General features: G+C 45.1%; 1 protein-coding gene across 12 annotated transcripts in view; it reads right to left on the bottom strand.

Annotated features, from left to right (window-relative positions):
- Window positions 1-20055, bottom strand: part of LOC139262937 (myotilin-like) — a 156394-nt gene that overhangs the window by 69647 nt on the left and 66692 nt on the right. For all 12 annotated transcript variants that reach the window (XM_070878264.1, XM_070878262.1, XM_070878259.1 and 9 more), the window contains one exon: window positions 17181-17445. In XM_070878264.1, the coding sequence (XP_070734365.1) occupies window positions 17181-17445 (265 nt within the window). The remainder of the gene's footprint in view (window positions 1-17180; window positions 17446-20055) is intronic.

The following is a 20055-nucleotide window of genomic DNA, read 5'->3' as shown; positions in this document are numbered from 1 at the left end:
TTGGTTGCATACACGACAGGTTGAGGTTTCCCCGACTCATTGGCTTGTTGGATTATGCAACAAATTCCATATAACTATGCGTCATAGGCCAAAACTAAATGTTTACATGGATCATAATATACCAGCAGCTTGTTCGAGCAAAGCAGATTGGTGGCTTTCTCGAAAGCTCTCTCTTGCGATGCACCCACACCCAGTTGTCGCCTTTTCTCAATAGCATGTGCAATGGTTCTAGTAAGGTGCTCAATTTAGGTAGGAAGTTAGGAAAGTAATTGAGTCGACCCAGGAAGGAACGCAGCTCCATCACATTCTGCGGCTTGGGTGCATTCTTGATGGCCTTGGTTTTCACGTCAGTAGGTCTGATGCCACCAGCGGCGATTTTCCTCCCGAGGAATTCAACCTCCGGTGCCATGAAGACACACTTCGAGCGTTTCAGTCTGAGTCCCACTCTATCCAAACGCAGTAGATCCTCTTCCAGGTTGTTCAGATGTTCCTTGGAGTCACGACCGGTGATCAGGATGTCATCTTAGAACACGACGGTTCTGGGAACGGACTTCAGTAGACTTTCCACATTCCTCTGGAATATTGCTGCAGCCGAGCGAATTCCGAAAGGGCACCTGTGGAAAAATAAACAGTCCTTTGTGTGTGTTAATGCACGTAAGTCTCCAACGTCTCAACCAACTCCTGTGTCATATAGGCCGATGTCAAGTCCAGTTTTGTAAACGACTTCCCTCCGGCTAGCGTCACAAACAAGTCATCAGCCTTCGGTAACAGGTACTGATCTTGTTTCGAAACCCTGTTGATCGTAGCCTTGTAGTTTCCACAGATTCTGACTGTGCCATCACTTTTCAGCACAGGAACAATGGAGCTGGCTCATTCATTAAATTCGACCGGTGATATGATCCCTTCACGCTGGAGTCGGTCCAGTTCAATTTCGACCTTCTCCCTCATCATATACGGCACTGCCCGAGCTTTATGATGGACGGGTCTTGCATCGGAGTCCACGTGGATCTGCACTTTGGCTCCCGTGAAGTTGCCAATACCCGGTTCGAACAGTGAGGGGAACTTGCTCAATACCTGGGCACATGTATCTTCCTCCGACGACAACGCCTTTATGTCGCTCCAGTCGCATCTGATTTTCTCCAACCAGCTCCTGCCGAGCAACGTTGGGCCATTGCCTGGAACAATCCACAGCGGTAACTCGTGAATTGTACCGTTATATGACACAATAATTTGTGCACCGCCAATCACCTTTATCAGTTTTTTGGTGTACGTGCGCAACTTGGTGTTAACAGGGCTCTGCCTGGGCTTCACAGTCTTAGTATCCAACAGCTTATTAAATACCCTCTTGTTCATGATCGATTGACTCGCCCCCGTGTCCAGTTCCATCCCAGGTGCAACGAGACCTGGGTGTCATGGTACATCAATCATTGAAAGTTGGCATGCAGGTACAGCAGGCGGTGAAAAAGACAAATGGTATGTTGGCCTTCATAGCTAGGGGATTTGAGTATAAGAGCAGGGAGGTCTTACTGCAGTTGTACAGAGCCTTGGTGAGGCCTCACCTGGAATATTGTGTTCAGTTTTGGTCTCTTAATCTGAGGAAGGACGTTCTTGCTATTGCAGGAGTGCAGCGAAGGTTCACCAGGCTGATTCCCGGGATGGCAGGACTGACATATGAGGAGAGACTGGATTAACTGGGCCTGTATTCACTGGAATTTAGAAGGATGAGAGGGGATCTCATAGAAACATATAAAATTCTGACGGGACTGGACAGGTTAGATGCAGGAAGAATGTTCTCGATGTTGGGGAAGTCCAGAACCAGAGGACACAGTCTAAGTATAAGGGTTATCCATTTAGGACTGAGATGAGGAGAAACTTCTTCACTCAGAGAGCTGTTAACCTGTGGAATTCCCTACTGCAGAGAGTTGTTGATGCCAGTTCATTGGATATATTCAAGAGGGAGTTAGATATGGCCCTTATGGCTAAAGGGATCAAGCTGTATGGTGAGAAAGCAGGAAAGGGGCACTGAGGTGAATGAACAGCCATGATCTTATTGAATGGTGGTGTAGGCTCGAAGGGCCGAATGGCCTACTCCTGCACCTATTTTCTATGTTTCTATGTTTCTGTGATACCAGTATCCCGTTAAATTTTACATTAATCAAAATTGGTTTTCTCTTGGTTATGAAGGAGTACAGTCCATACACTTCCTCCCCTGGCATCTCGGATTGCGTATCAAGATCCGCGCTAGTCTGACTCTCATCCTCCATGTGGTGTGTCGCAGCTCGCTTGATTATTTGTGGACACTTGCACTGGAGATGCCCCACTCTCAGATAGCCTTTGCAACTATATTGCTTAAATCGGCACTGTTGATGCCAATGATTTCCTCCACAATACCAACACAGAGAAGTCGGATACATTCCCGCTGGCGGACTTTGGGCTGCCACAGGTTTCGCGATCGCAGCCGGATAGGCCCTGCCATGTGCCGCTCTGCTGAACGGCGAATCAATTACATTTACAGCACTTGCCGAGGTTCGGTTCTTCACCGATATTTGCTTTAGACTCCTGTCCGTCGTCATACATGATTGAGCGATCTGGATGGCCTTTTTTCAATCCAACTCCTCCACCGCCAGAAGTTTGCGCAGCATCACCTCGTGGTTGATACCGATAATAAAGAAGTCCCGCAGCATGTCTGCCAACACCGTTCCGAACTTGCACGGTCCCGCTAGACGTCTCAGGTCAGCAACAAATTCTGCCGCGCTCTGGCCCTCCGATCGAACGTGTGTATAAAACCTGTAACTCGAGATGATGATGCCGTCGTCTTGCTTGAGGTGCTCACGTACCAATGTACACAACTCCTCGTACGTTTTCTCTGTTGGATCACTAGGCTGGAGTAGATTCTTAATCAGACCGTAGATCTTTGAACCGCACACCGTGAGGAACACGGCCCGGCGCTGATCTGCATCGTCGACCCCCTTCATTTTCACGAAGTACTGGTTCAAACGGCTCACAAAGTCTGCCCAATCTTCTCCCTCCACGAATCGCTCTAAAAATCCAATTGTACTCATTTTGCAAACAAAGATTCTTGTATTCTCGTCGCCAAATGTTATGTATGCAATAAAGGTTCAAGCTGAGTACCGTTTAACTAAGCAAGGTGCAACCTTGGCTCTGCTTTATTTAGGCCCAAAGTGCCTGACTCTCAAAATGGCTGGCCTTTTATACCTGAGCAGTACCATGTGCGTGCTGCTCAGTGGCCTCCAACAATGACACCATCTGGTGGCTACAAACAGAATGTACATACATGACAGAGATCATCTCTCAATCTTCTAAACGCTAGAGAGTATAGGCCCATTCTACTCAATCTTTCCTCATAGGACAGCCCTCTCATCCCAGGAATCAATCTAGATCAAGAAGATCCAACAAACAGCAGTGAGATAAATGACCAGTTAATATGTTTATTTTTGGTGTTGCTTGAGGTAAGAATGTTAGCCAAGGCTCTTCTTTGAACAATGCTAGATAATCTTTAACCTTTACTTGAACAGACAGTTGGGTCTTCAGTTTAACATCTCACTTGAAGCATTTGATACCTCTGACATTGCTGCTCATCAATTATTACTGGGATATACGGCACAGAAACAGGCCATTCTACCCAATCAATCCACGCCAGTGTTTATGCTCCACTCGAGCATGAAGTGTCATCCTAGATGATACACTCAAGTCCTGAACTGGGGTTTGAATCCACAATAAATAAGCAAACTAGATTTCAGTTGGCCGCACGAGCAATGGAAACAAGAGAGAGCACAATGTCGACTGAGGGGTTTACAACGCAATGCTGGGTGATCACAGCATTACTATTATGTTAGCAGTGATCTCATATGTGACAGTAAACTACATGGATATAAATGGGATGACAAGAGAAGATCACGGTTATAAATGGCATGGTGACACACTGCAAGTTGGAACATTCTCAGTAATCTTTTTTCCATACAGTACATCCTGGCCATTTCCTGTGTCATTGAGAAGCTGACACTTTGAAACACAACTAAAGGTCATACAATTACAATAACAATTTGCACGTGATCTGTATCTAATTGCATGATTATCCTTGGAATTTGTAGTGAGTTTCTTGAAAGAAATTATTTTTATAATTTACTGTCATATTACCATCTGTAATTGGAAAATATTCATGTTGAATCACACTTCACACAGCAACTATAAGTGGATTAATTTAGAATAAAAGCTCTCTTGCCTTTACAGTGCAAGCAGAAATAACACTGGGTGAACATTGTTTCTGCAGCTTGTGAATTAAAACCAACTGCAACATAGTTGATGGGCAAAAGGTTACTGCAGTAATGGAGATGCAAAGTCAGAATGGTAATTCACTACACGAATAAGGAGGGCAATAAAGTTGGAATTCAAAATTGTTCATCCCTGTGTTAGACCACTTTCCTACAAAAATCTATGTCTGCCTATTAATGTTATATTGTAGTGTGGCTTGGGAACCTGAGAGGAATCCCAGCCTAGATTTTCTGATCTAAAAAGAAAGATTTGGATTTATATAACATCTTTCACGATGTCTCAAAGCACTTTACAGACAATGAAGTACTTTTGGAGTGCAGTCACTGTTGTAATGTAGGAAATGCGGCAGCCAATTTGCGCACAAGCAAGTTCCTACAAACAGCAATGTGATAATGACCAGATAATCTGTTTTTGTTACATTGATTGAAGAATAAATATTGGCCAGGGGATAACTCCCCAGCTCTTTTTCAAAATTGTGCCATGGGATCTTTTACATCCAGTTGAGAGGGCAGATGGGGCCTCGGTTTAATCAAAAGACAGCAACTGCACTGGACTGAATGTCAGCTTTGATTTTTTGTGCTCAAGTTCCTGGAGTGGGACTTGAACCGGCAACCTTCCAACTCAGAGGTGAGAGTGTTACCCATTGAGTCACAGCTGACACTAACAAGATTCCTGCTGGATGAGACATTGCACCCATCTTTCTCCATGAGTACCAACACTGATGGATTTTCTCGAGACGGACAGATTTCAATTTCTTAACAGGCTCCCAGCCGTATTTCTGCTGCTGCCTTGGATGGGGGGGGGGGGGGTGGGGGGGCTGTTGAAGAAATGCAAAAGGGCTATGGTACTTGTCATTGTAATCCATGTATAAACTGACCTAAGTTATACACCATGAGAACACTGACCACTAGGAGGTGAACTTGTGGGAGACACTCCCAAACTGGACTTTCAGGTATAAAAGGGGAAGCTCCACCCACCTTCATCACTTCAGTGCTGGAATAAAGGTTACTGGTCACAGAGTGACCTTCTCTCAAGTATGGGCCTCGTGTGCATTTATACTTTATAGTAAGGACATATCATTGGCGACGAGAAACTGGGATTTAAAACACGCGACCATGGCCACTAGCAGCACAGAAGAGAGGTACTGTGTTGGTGATGATTGGGATGATTTTATTGAGAGACTACAGCAAAGTTTCGTCACTAAGGAATGGCTGGGACAGCATTCGGCCGACAAGCGCAGGGCTCATCACCTGACGGTTTATGGATCCAGGACGTACTCCCTGATGAAGGACCTTCTAGCGCCAGAGAAGCCGGTGGACAAGACTTTTGAAGAGCTCAGTAAGTTGATCGGGAAACACTTTAAACCGGCAAGCAGCATGCACATGGCGAGACACCGGTTTTACACGCACCGGCGGCGAGAAGGGCAAAGCATTCCAGACTTCGTGGCAGACCTACGGCGACTGGCGAGCCTATGTAAGTTCCCAGATGCATGCAGAGCGGAGATGCTGCGAGACTTTTTTATTGAGGACATCGGGCACGCTGGGGTTTTCAGGAAACTGATTGAGACCAAAAACTTAACCCTGGAAACGGCGGCTTTGATGGCCCAGACATTCATCTCAGGGGAGGAAGAGACCGGAATGATGTTTGACAAAAATCTTAGTTTAAATGCAACAAATGGACAGGGAGTCAACATTGTTAACGCGGCACACAGTTCTCCAGGCAGACAAGGGCAATCGGACATGCACGAGCATATAGTCGAACCCAAAGGGGGAATTCAACAGAGACAATGGCTAGCTGAACGACGATTCATGCCATCGCAAGGGACAATGCAGACAGTAATGGGGCCATCAACACCTGTCAATGGTGTGTTTAAGGACAGTTACAGAGACAGTCAGAGACGATCGACTGGTAATGGACCTTTTGTTTCCAACAACGGCTCATGTTGGAGGTGTGGAGGCAAACACACAGCCAGAGCTTGCAGGTATCAGCAATATACCTGCAGAAAATGCAACGTCAGCGATCACTTGGCGCATATGTGCAGGAAACCTGCAGCCAGGTTGATGTACGAGGAGGACGGGCCCGATGTAAGCCCTACGAGGCCAAATGGACACTGGGGGAAATCGCTGGAAGTTGAAGTTTAGCGAGTTCATGTGGAGCACATATACAGTTCATACACTAGGACGTTACCGATAATGATGAAAGTGCTCCTCAATGGCATCTCAGTATCAATAGAGCTAGACACGGGGGCCAGCCAGTCCCTGATGAGTATCAAACAGTTTGACAAGTTGTGGGCGTCCAAGGCCAGGAGGCCAAAATTATTGCCGATTGACACACAGCTACGGACATATACAAAGGAGATCATTCCGGTGCTAGGCAGCGCCACGGTAGTCGTGACCCACAAAGATTCGGAGAACAGGTTGCCACTCTGGATTATCCCGGGGGACAGTCCCGCACTGCTGGGGAGGAGTTGGCTTGTTGTCATGAACTGGAAATGGGACGATGTCAATGCAATTTCTTCTGTGGAGCGAATATCATGCTCACAGGTCCTGGACAAATTTGACTCACTATTTCAACCCGGCATTGGAACTTTCGTGGGGACCAAGGTAGTGATTCACATAAACCCGGACGCCAGGCCAGTACACCACAAGGCCAGAGCGGTGCCGTATGTGAGGCGGGAAAATATAGAATGCGAATTGGACCACCTGCTGAGGGAAGGCATCATCTCACCAGTCGAATTCAGTGACTGGGCGAGTCCGATTGTGCCGGTGCTCAAGGCGGATGGGTCGGTCAGGATATGTGGTGATTACAAGGCCACCATCAATCGGGTGCCACTCCAAAACCAGTACCCGCTACCGAGAGCGGAGGACCTCTTTGCGATGCTATTCGGTGGCAAACTTTTTTCAAAATTGGACCTGACGTCAGCTTACATGACCCAGGAGCTGGCGAGTGAGTCGAAGAAGCTGACCACCATCACGACACACAAGGGGTTGTTAACGTACAACAGATGTCTGTTCGGGATTCGCTCGGCCGCCGCGATCTTTCAACGAAACATGGAAAGTCTCCTCAAGTCGATTCCAAGGATAATGGTTTTTTAAGACAACATCCTCATCACAGGTTGCGATACGGAACAACACCTCCACAACCTGGAGGAGGTGCTACGCTGACTGGACCGGATAGGTCTGCGACTGAAAAAGGCGAAGTGCATCTTCCTAGCTCCAGAGGTAGAATTCCTGAGGAGGAGGGTAGCAGCAGACGGGATCAGACCTACTGCGTCCAAAACGGAAGCGATCCAGAGAGCACCCAGACCCCGTAACACGACAGAGCTGTGTTCGTTCTTATGGCTCCTGAACTATTTTGGTAACTTTCTTCTCAAATTGAGCACGCTGTTAGAGCCGCTACACGTGCTCCTACGCAAAGGTCACGAATGGGTCTGGGGGACAGCCAGGAAAGGGCTTTTGATAGAGCACGCAATTTGTTATGCTCCAACAATTTGTTAATGCTATATGACCTAAGTAAGAAACTTGTTTTAATGTGTGATGTGTCGTCCTATGGGGTCAGATGTATGTTGCAGCATGTTAATGCCAAGAGTCAGTTACAGCTGGTAGCTTATGCTTCCAGAAGTCTGTCCCAGGCAGAAAGGGGCTACGGGATGGTAGAAAAGGAAGCACTTGCATGAGTATATGCAATAAAAAAAATGCACCAGTACCTATTTGGCAGGAAATCTGAGCTGGAGACAGATCACAAATCCCTTGCGTCCCTTTTGGCCGACAACAACATAAATGCAAATGCATCGGCCCGCATACCGAGGTAGGCACTCACGTTAGCCGCCTATGACTATACAAATCGGCACAGACTGGGCACTGAAAACTGCGCCGATGCAATCAGCAGGCTCCCACAAGCCACCACCGAGGGGGAAAGCAAGCATGCTGCTGAGATGGTCATGGCTGTTGAAGCTTTAGAAGGCGAAAGCTCACCCGTGACAGCCCGTCAGATCAAAGTCTGGACTAATAGGGACCTGCTACTGTCTTTAGTCAAGAAATGTGTCCTGAATGGGGGACTGCGCAGCCCCCTACGGGGCATGCCCAGAGGAATTTAAACCATTTCACAGGCGCAAGGATGAACTCTCGATTCAGGCCAATTGCCTACTATGGGGGAATCGAGTAGTCATGCCCCAGATGGGCAGAGAGGCATTCATCCGAGAACTCCACAAGGAGCACCCGGGCATTCTCATGATGAAGGCAATTGCCAGGTCACACGTTTGGTGGCCAGGGATAGACGCAGACGTGGAACTTTGTGTTCGCAGGGCAATGCGGCCAGGTCCTGGCCCGCCAAGCCATGGTCACGCATCCATGTGGACTGCGCAGGTCCTTTCATGGGAAAAATGTTTTTGGTTGTATTAGACGCCTACTCTAAATGGATCGAGTGTGACATTCTCAATTCAAGCACATCCTCTGCCACGGTTGAAAGTCTACGGGCAATGTTCGTCGCCCATGGTCTACCGGATGTCTTGGTCAGCGATAATGGCCCGTGCTTTACAAGCATTGAGTTCCAGGACTTCATGGCAGGAAATGGTATCAACCATGTCAGAATGGCACCGTTCAAGGCGGCCTCAAATGGCCAGATGGAACGAGCAGTGCAGATAATCAAACGGGATGCTCAGAATCCAAGGGGGTTCCCTACAAAGCCGCTTATCACGCCTCCTGTTGCCAACAGATCCCGACCACACTTGCTTACAGGGGTGCCACCTGCAGAGCTGCTAATGAAAAGGACGCTCAAAACCAGGTTATCCCTCATACACCCCACCATGAAAGAAATTGTTGAGAGCAGGCGCCGGTCACAATGCGACCACCTTGACGGGAATGCGAGGGCGCGATGTATTGATGTCAATGACCCTGTCTTTGTCCTCAACTATGCTGCAGGGCCCAAATGGCTCACAGGCACTGTGATTGCCAAAGAGGGGAATAGGATTCTGGTAGTTAAACTTATCAATGGACAAATCTGCCGCAAGCACGTGGATCAAACAAAAAGGAGGTTCAGCAACCCAATAGAAGAAGCAGAGGAAGAACACGATGTAGAGTTCACTCCACCACAGGTGACCGAACACCGGAACCAAAGGGAGGAGAGCCCAATCACTATGGGCAGTCCGGACAGGCCTGATGCACTGCAAGCAGCAGACACTCAGGCCAGCGCCCAACAACCGGAGCCCTAACTCAGGCGCTCTACAAGGGAGTATAAACCACCAGAGGGACTTAACCTGTGATCCCAATAAGACTTTGGCGGGGAGGTGATGTCATGTATTCAACTGTCATTGTAATCCATGTATAAACTGACCTAAGTGGTACACCCTGAGAACACTGACCACTAGGTGGTGAACTTGTGGGAGACACTCCCAACCTGGACTTTCAGGTATAAAAGGGAAGCTCCACCCACCTTCATCACTTCAGTGCTGGAATAAAGGTTACTGGTCACTGACGGGGTTAGACAGGTTAGATGCAGGAAGAATGTTCCCAATGTTGGGGAAGTCCAGAACCAGAGGTCACAGTCTAAGGATAAGGGGTAAGCCATTTAGGACCGAGATGCGGAGGAACTTCTTCACCCAGAGAGTGGTGAACCTGTGGAATTCTCTACCACAGAAAGTTGTTGAGGCCAATTCACTAAATATATTCAAAAAGGAGTTAGATGAGGTCCTTACTACTAGGGGGATCAAGGGGTATGGCGAGAAAGCAGGAATGGGGTACTGAAGTTGAATGTTCAGCCATGAACTCATTGAATGGCGGTGCAGGCTAGAAGGGATGAATGGCCTACTCCTGCACCTATTTTCTATGTTTCTATGTTTCTATGTTTCTATGTCACAGAGTAACCTCTCAAGAATGGGCCTCGTGTGCATTAATTCTGTATAGTAAGGACATATCAGTACTTACTACAGGGCAGGCCCCAAGCAGCAAGAAACAAATCATTTTTGATTGATTGCACAAATCATGGCAGGTCTTACATTTTGTATGTAAAGAGCCCATATTTTTTTTTATTCATTCACGGAATGTGGGTATAGCCGGAATGGCTGGCATTTATTGTCCATCCCTAATTGCCCTTGAGAAGGTAGTGGTGAGCCACGTTATACAACTGAGTGGCTTGCTAGGCCATTTTAGAGGGCAGTTAAGAGTCAATCACATTGCTGTAGGTCTGGATTCACATATAAACCAGACCAGGTAAGGACAACAGATTTCCTTCCCTAAAGGACATTAGTGAACTAGATGGGTTTTTACAACAATCCGGTAGTTTCATGGCCACCATTACTGATACTAGCTTTTTAAAAAATTCCAGATTTATTTATTAACTGAATTTAAATGCCTCAGCTGCCGTGGTGGGATTTGAACTCATATCTCCTGATCATTAGTTCAGGCCTCCAGATTACTAGTCCAATGACATAACCACTATGCTACCATTTCCTGTAACCACATAAGAGGCAGGAGTTCCTGCGGCTGGCGTGGAAGTTTCGCTCCGCAAGCTACTTTGAGCTTACCTCCCCCAAGAGGACGTGGAGTGTAAAATATCACGCTCCACTTCCTCTCGAGGGCGGGGCCATCGCTGTACCACCAGGGAGCGGGGTGCTGCGGCAGAAGCCCAGCACACAAGCTGAGTGATGGGCTGCAAGATCGTAGCACAGACCCCACGATCTACAATCAAGAAGCCGGTAAATCGGACAATTTTTATTTTTTACTGCCGCAGCGCACATCCCCTTTAATTTTTGCCCTGCGAGCGACCTACAGCCTGCGGCAACTTCACTGGGCACTGCCGAGTTTTCACCCAGGGTCAAAAACTGGTCGCTGCGTACGGCAATGGCAGCGGCTTGCGTCGTTACCGGTAGGAGCGGGGTGCTACTGGTTAGCGTTGCACGCTTAACTCCGGTGGAATTTCGCGGGACTCAGTAGCAGCAGCACGCCCGGGCGGAAAGTCACTTGTGCCCCGTTTAGCACCAGGCGCAATCGACCCGGATCTTTTCCCCCATATACTTTAATGTGATTCCGCTGCAATTCTTTGTGGTGTCACCATACATTGACCTCTGATGAATCATAAATCTTATTGCTTTGAAATGTTGGGTCTTGAACTGTTGCTGACCTGTAGTATTGTTGCTCCCACAATGGTGTTCGCTAGGGAATTTCATGATTTTGACCCAGTAGTGATAAAGGATTTCACTGTCGGAGAAAGAGGTCTTCTTGCAAGATGCCATGCTGCTGGTCGCATTGAGCGAGTGGTGATCTTTTCTCTTTGATAAAGGTGGTGGCATTATCAGAACACATGGCCACATGGGAGGAAATGAATGACTCTGAGGTTAGGCAACCCTACAATCTGTAAAATTGCAGAACCTCGTCATGTTGTGCACAAACTAAACATCGGTTCACGTGCATGGTTGGTGGCAGTCAATGTCACTGCTGCTTCGTGATCTCACAGTCACAGAATTTCTCCTCTGTCATTTTTCTCTTCTTTCTTCTCCAAACAGTTTTCCCCATTGCAACGATACTGGAACCATGCTTGGTGTAGTAACACATTAAACTTGTCTCTGATTCCAAATGATGTCAGGTGACAGCAATCTTCTAATACTATTGGTAAGCAGCTACTTAATCCCCTCTTAGGGTTTTGTCAGGGTGAATGGGAAAGACATTTCTTCTGGTTTGGAGTCTGTAATAAGGGGTAATTAATTTAATAGTATCACGAAGAGAGTGAAGAAGTTTCTTTACACAGAGGGTTCTTGGAACATGAAATACTTTTCCACAGTATTTGCTGTCTGAGGCATGTTTTTAGGGAAAAGTGGATAAATATTGAAGCAGAAGATGATATTGGTCCATGGGGAGAAAAGAGAGGTATTGGGATTGGTTTGAATTGTGACTGTAGATAACATATAATTTAGTGTTAGAATGATTGGAACAGGACTGTACTAATTGTATGACTTGTAATTACAAAACAGACCTACAAGTAAAGGACAGAGATGCTCGGCTGCTTAAAACATCAGATCAAGCAGAGTTGTCTTTGTAGCTGCAGAAGGGTCGGTAACCAGGGACTCGGATTTAAGGTAATTGGCAAAAGAACCAGAGGCGACGTGAGGGAAAACAAGTTATGTAGCGAGTTGATATAGTCTGGAATGCACTGCCTGAAAGGGTGGTGGAAGCAGTATTTCTGCTGCTTCCTAGGCTGAGGGCCGGTGGAGAAGAGATAAAAAGGCTGTGGCACTTGCTACAGGGCAGGCCCCAAGCAGCAATAAACAAATCATTTTTGATTGATTGCACAAAGTCGAATTAGATTCAATAATAATTTTCAAAGGGGGATTAGATAAATATTTGAAGGGGGAAAATGACAGGGCTATGGGGAAAGAGCAGGGGAGTGGGACTAATTGAATAGCTCTTCCAAAGAGCCGGCACGGGCATGATGGGCGAATGGCCTCCTTTTGTGTTGTATCATTCTATGATTCTCTGCAGGATTCAGGCTCCAAACTTCAAAAGGAGGCATAAAATGAATCCATGGGTTACTTTTGACTCCCGGACCTAATTTCCATATTCACAATCCGACTCCCGCCCATAGCCGATAGGAATCACTGTCTAGCCTGTGGGCGGGAGCGGGAATTTGGGCGACCTGCGGCCACCTCCGGGTTCCCGCAGGATCGGTCTCGGGCAATCGGGTAAGTCTCTGGGAGGGGAATCCTCATCGGGATTGTGGGAAGGAAGCCTACAGCAAGGGAGGCCCAAGGTTTCCTTGTGTTGTCCAGAGTACCGCTCCTGCTCCAAAAGGAAACGGGAAAAAAATCATAAAAACATACTTTTCTAGGCCTCTTCGGACTGTGGCACCTGTTCCTGGCAGGTTTGGTCTGACGGAGGAACCATCACTGCTCTTCCACTTATCTTCTGGGCGGGAAACAAGTGGGTAAGCTCCCTGCTGCATTTTAACTACCCCCGGGCTGGTTTGTACCAGGCAGGGGAGTTATAATCGAGGCCTTCGGTTCATGTTTTCATCACTTTTATAATGTCGTGAAATGTTAGTACAAGGTGATGTAATGCCAGTAGAAGATGGTAACAAATGACTTGTTAATGTTTGGCACTTCTCCAAAAACAATAGCGAACAGTGAGCCCGGGGGGATGAAATGTTAATATTCACTTGTTCAAAACCAATTATGAAAAAACAGATGCAGAATTATGCAGCTGTGGGAGTTAATCAAAAGATGAGAATTTTACTCCAGATCACATCTGTCTTTTGTTAAATCTAATAATGCCACGTTTTGAAGTATACTACAGTGAATAATACAAATGACTTTTCTGTCCCAGATTTAGGTGCAGCATCTATTTTTGAGTATCTGATAGTGCAGCATGAGGAAGAAAGGATGTGTTGGAAATTCAAAGGAAAAAGAAGGTGCTTGCTTTGTCATTGGTTCTACCGATGTATGTGGGTCAGCTGCAGTGGATCCTCATCATAGTAGAGTAGCAGTGCATGAGTTTGCTCAGGATTAATAGGGAGGCTATGACTGAGCTGTTGCCTCTGATCAAACAATAGCTTCAGAGACAGTGCAAGAAGGTGGTAGGCTGGCAGTGGTAATGAAGGTCACCATTGTCCTCAAATTTTAGGCCCTTCCAGGTATTTCCAGGAATACATGCCAGGTGATTTGCCATGCACCACTTTATTAAATATCTTGATACATTCACCACATACACTTTAACAAATGTTTCCAAATTGGTGGCTTGCCAAAGTGCAGGCCATTATTGATTGTATGCATGAATCCATTTGTGTACCTACTAACAACACAATAGCATTCTAAAATTAGAAAGGATATTGTTTTATAAACATGCGAATAGTTTGTGACCTACAGTGGCAAACAATGATGCTCAATGTGTGGACTTGTAAAATGAACCATATGGAATATGTTTAGCATAGGCATCTCATCAACATGTGTAATCAGTTTATACCACAGTTCAAAGTACTGATTTGGATATTTTACAGAAGTGGAATGGTTTGCAGCTGAGTATATCACGGTTGTTCATCGCAGCTCATGGAACAGTGGAAGAAGAAAACATTTGCATTTATATAACACCTTTCACAGCCTCATGATGTCCCAAAGCACTTCAATGCCAATTAAGTATTTCTGAACTGTAATCTCTGTTGTAATGTAGGAAAACTCAACAGCCAATTTGTGCATAGCAAGGACCCACAAACAGCAATGAGAAAAATGACCAGATAATCTGTTTTGCTGGTGATGGTTGAGACATAAATGTTGGCCAGGATACCAGGCAAACTCGCTGCTCTTCTCAAATATTGCTGACCTGGCTTCCTCAGTACTGCACTGAAGAGTCAGCCTAGACGATGTGCTGAAGTCTCTGGAGAGGTGTTTGAATCCACAACCTTATGACTCAGAAATTGAGCCAAGGCTGACACCTGAGGCTTTTAGTGTGTACTTATGCTGGAAACTGTATACCGTAGAGTGATCCATATTGAGAGAGAATAGAAATCATGAGAGAGAGAGAGGCCTTGTGAAAAAATCAAGTGGAAATATGATCAGTGACAAGGCGGCAGGACAAATTAAAAAGGAGCGAAGAGAATTATCTAGTAAGCATTGTGGGGAGGGATAGTGAAGAGGAGATGATATGCAAATGTTTGTAAGTATTTCTTGTTGTGGGGTCCCTGACTCAAACAGTTGAGTCTAAACAGTTCCAGGAAACTCTTCACATTCGCTGCAAGAAGACATCAATAGATAACTATTGCTTTTAGCCAAGGCCGATTTGTGCTTCCTGTTTGAAAGAAAACCTGGCTATTTTTGTAATAAATCTTACCTTTTTGAATGGATGCTTCTCTGAAGGGCATGTCCAAGTTCTACATTGGCACATTCAGTGTAAAGATTCAGCATGTTTCTTTTGCTTACATAGAATGAGGCATGCAACATTTTGTAAGATAGTCTTGAATAAGTCACGTGAAATAGTTTAAAAACCATCAGATAAAATTGTTGTAATCCACATCAGTGTTTTTATAGCATGAAATACAATATTAACTTTAAATCCATCCATTTAAAGAACCTGAATTGGATTGCTTTTCATTATCATTGTCAGACCATCAGATCTTTATATTAATGCATCTAATAATATACCCAAAACATTTCAGTCTGCCAGTGACCAGTAAATGTGTGGTTAAAGTAGTTCCTTTGAAGTTCTAATGAACAAGATTTTTATGCAGGGAGCATTTGAATCTCATTTCTAAAATCTCGACATCTTATGGGAATCTTTATTTTGTGCTGGATTGGCTTTGCACAGAGGAGCTATAAGCTTTGAAATTACTGTGTTTGTGTGATTTAATTACCGGTATGTCAGATATTTTAATGGAAACATTAATTTAAAATAAAGTGCATTAACAGTTCCATTAAAATAGTAACGTTACATAAATGCATTAAGCATTTGGACACTAATGTTTTGCACAGCAGTTTTAGGCTATATTGTTAACATAGTGATGCAATGTGTGGGAGAAGACCAGTAAGTTCATCAGTCCCTTCCCATGATACTGGAACTAATAGCCCTATATCCCCTTTACTAATAGGAATTCATCCAGTCCTTTTCAAAGCCTGACATGGTTCGCTGTTCCATAAATCATTTCCACAATTCTATAACTTGGAATTTTAAAAATGTGGTATCAATTTCTTATTTTCCTTTAAAGCCCTTAACTTGAAATTTGGTTTCCTAGTCCTAGAATCCTGTGACTGACAGAAACTTTACTGGATCCAAATTATCCACAACACTGAAAATCTTAACAACCTGTAACAAGTCCCATCCTCATCTTCCTTCATTGCAGACTAAAATCACATGATAAATAACTCGGGCCTCGTAATTCAGGAATCTGCCCCATGGCCCTCCTCTGGATTCCATCCAATAATATTACATCTTTCCTTAAACTGCACACTGTACTCAAGATGCAGCCTCACAAAGGCCAGATACAACTTCGACATCATCATTGACTTATAGGTAACATCCCTAATATTCAACCCAACATTTTATTTGCTCCCTTGACCACCTGTGAGCACTGAATACAATGGCTATAACAGCCTATCTGCCACTGCTCCCATCTCCTGGTAGATTTTACTCTGTAGATGAAATCTCAGGAACTTCTGATGCTGTAGATGAACTGGTAATTTATATCATTGATCGATCACAATCAGCCTCAAGTTACCTCAAGCATGTTATAAAACCTGTACTCCACAGTCTCACTTCCATCTGATCCCACCAACTGAGGGGAGACTCACAGGTTTATAATTTGAGGGGTCATCCTTTTTTTAAAATAGGGGTAACATTTTCGATTTTCTGATTCCAATAAGCTGTGAGGAAGGCACTTGCAATTTCCTTAGCCAATTCCACCAGTACAGTTAGATTGAAATTGTCTGATCCTGGAGCCTTGTTTACCTTACACCTTCTTAAACCTTTTGAACGTGCCTTCCTTTGTGATACTAAGGGTTTCCAGACAATCTCTTCTTAGACACCTTTCTCAACTCAGGCTCCTCTTCCCCCATCTTCCAATGGTTAAGAACAGTAATAAAATAATGATTTAGTAATGCTACCACTTTTTGTCCTCAGTCACTGTCTCCTATAGTTTTAATTATCTGTTCTGTCCTCATTTCGACCTTAAAATGAACAACTGTATGGTCACTGGACACCAATCGCTCTCTTAGTCCAACTTGGCTATTATTCTCTCTCCATTAGTTAGACAAAAATCCAATATTGCCTTCCTTCCTTGTGGGTTCCCTCACTTGTTTTAGAAAAAGATTCTTGAAGTACTTCAGTAAATTCCCTTCTACATTCAGGTTGTCCCACTGTCAGCCGCAATGTATGTCTAAACAGAACACTTTGCTATGATTATATCTGTATACTCACAGTTCAGGATTGTGATTCAATGCTTGTGACATCTTTGATGGAGAGGTTTCTTCATCAGGGCAAACTTCAAGGCTGTGAGCATCCTGGCCATGTGTGGCATGCTTATATGTGGCTTGTTTTGCGTTCTCCAATACACACTGGTTACTGTGCTTTATTGTAGTTTGTATTCCATTGTTGCTCACAAAGGTTAGGTGTCTCATGGAACGATCTGGATGTGTTCCTGTGCGAGACTGAAAAGCTTGAGCTTCTTGAGTCTCCTGATTTTCTGCAAAGATAAATAGTAAATAATTAATATATCATTAATACTGTGCATTGATGTATTGTTAAATTATTTTTTATAATTTAAGAAGTAAAATTAGAACTTGTATAAAAGCGGGGCTGCTTGTTGGACACAGGTTCGGTTTCACAATTCAACATGCAGCAGGTTTCAGTTCTGAGCTGTGCCATCATGGGGAGCCAAACACCAAGTGAAAGGTAGGTCCCTCTCAAGAAGAGAGGGACAAACGGAGAGTCAGCATCCTAAATGGCTTTTGCACATTTTCTGATGACCAGTCTTAGAACTGTATTGTTAGAAGGGTCTGGAAAAAGTTGTTGAAGCCCATGTTATCAGCCAGTGAGAGTACTCATCATCAGCATCATTATTGGCAGTCCCTCAAATCAAGGATGACTTGCTTCCACATCAAAAAGTTCACAAGTGTTTCAATGAAGAACCTAAACTTCCAGGTCCAAACTAAATCTTGAAGCACGGGAGATGTCTGTGCTTGGATTTTTTTTAACGTGTGGTGACTGTTGCACACCAGCTGTGGGCTGGCCCGTACTGCCCCGGGCCCTCGCCTCTTCTGGGCCCCGAACTCACGCCTCTCCTGGGCCCCGATCACGTCTCTCTACAATCTCTCGCCGCTCCTTCGCCCCGACCTCGCCGCTCCTGCAGTACCTGCCCACACTCCAATCACCAACCTGGACCTTGATGACGTCGCTTTTCACTGCCATTGCTCTCCTGCTCCAGCACGTGATGCTCCCTGGAGTGGCACGCCACCAAGCTGCTCCTTCCGCTCCCCGGCCTGCTTCGATGGTGCTCGCAGGCCGGGGGCTCATGCCGGCTGCTGGGCTAGGCCGCCACGCTGCTACTTCCACTCCCTGGACTGCTCTGATGACAGTACACAACACTGAAAAGGGAAGGAAAAAAACTGGTCTCCAAAGGGAGACTAAAATTAGCCAGAGTCCTCAAGGCGGCTCCTGCAATCACACGAGTCACCTCTGGTAAATCTGTGCTAAGTCATCAGAATGACAGCTTATCATCCCTTGCATGATTTACTAAAATTGCTTTGATCAATGAAGAATATTTTCCGATTTATATAATTTCAGATAGGATCTCTAGTCTCCTTCTGTGGTCTAATATTTTATCTCATTATGGACCATAGGTCTACTCCCGTACAGATCAGTGAGCATGGGGGGAGACTACCCAGCAGCAGGGCATGGCTTGGAGTAGATTAAACAGTTACATTGTGATCCATCAATATCTATTTCTGTGAAATACATGAATTATCATCCATTTTTTAAAACCTGTGTCTGAGTGTAATGTTGCTGTTTGTCTTTGCTCAAAGGAATCACATTCTATCATTAAAAATCATAGCAAACTTTACAGAAGGTATTATTACTCTTGTCTGAATTTGTAAATATTAAATTATATTTAATTTATTTCACACCCAAAGTAATTTATGACTAAAATGCTTGCATTGAAGTGTCCTAAATGCATAGAAGCACTTACTTGAGCAGAACTGCTTGTTTGTAATTTCACTATGGTCTACTTTCTGTCCCTCTTTGCACGACTGCGCTAAACATCAGGACTCAGAAATCAGAATTCTGAAACTATATTAGCATTTAACTTTTAAAAAATGTAATGTTGAGGTGATGGATGTTAAAGCTGGGGAATGGAACACTTTTAAACACCCACTGCCTGTAACTCCCTCTTCTCTACCACAATAATGTACCTTAGCACAACCTCAAAAGAGCACCATATGCACAACTAGAACATAAGAACATAAGAATTAGGAACAGGAGTAGGCCATCTAACCCCTCGAGCCTGCTCCGCCATTCAACAAGATCATGGTTGATCTGGCCGTGGACTCAGCTCCACTTACCCGCCCGCTCCCCGTAACCCTTAATTCCCACTAATGTGACATTTTTCAAACCTCATACACCAGCCATCTTTTAGTGAGGTGGAAATAAATACTCATCTAGCTGAGCACAGATCTAAGCATTTGTGCTTGCTTTGCAGAATATTTACTAAAATGGGAAGTATTTATTTTGAAAATTATTCTCCTAGAATCATAGAATGATACAGCACAGAAGGGAGGCCATTCAGCTCATTATACCTGTTCCAGTATCAGTATCTCATACTGTTAAATGGGTAATATTTTCAGCGGATTGGCTGGTGCACTACATTACCTCACTCTTTCACATGTGGGACCTGGGTTTGAGTCCCCCTCAAGCTGATGTATGACTGTCTCCTTTGTCTGATTGGTTTTAAGATCCTGGGGCCGAAAATGATCCCCGTCCTAAATGGGGCACACCTACTATTTTTTAAAGTGTTTCTCCCCATGAATCAGGGCGGAGAATCCGGAGAAATTTGGTCGGAGCGGTGTTGCGGGGCGGGAGTGTGGGTGAGTCGGAGCGGCCGTTGTCAGTGGGTTGGGAGTGCTGGTGGGTCGCTCCAAGTCATCAGCGCATCACGGACGTGCTACGTTGACGCATCACAACAAATCTCCTCTTCAGTTAAAGGGGAGGGCTGCTGCGACCTCTGCAGCCACTTTAGTGGCAAACACTGGGCCACCAGGGAGGGTTTTTGTTGGGCCAGCAGCCTGGCACCAAGAGG

This window comes from Pristiophorus japonicus, chromosome 4, assembly GCF_044704955.1.
Source record: "Pristiophorus japonicus isolate sPriJap1 chromosome 4, sPriJap1.hap1, whole genome shotgun sequence".
NCBI lineage: Eukaryota > Metazoa > Chordata > Chondrichthyes > Pristiophoridae > Pristiophorus > Pristiophorus japonicus.
Note: the sequence above shows the minus strand (reverse complement) of the source record. Positions and strands in the feature narration are given on the sequence as shown.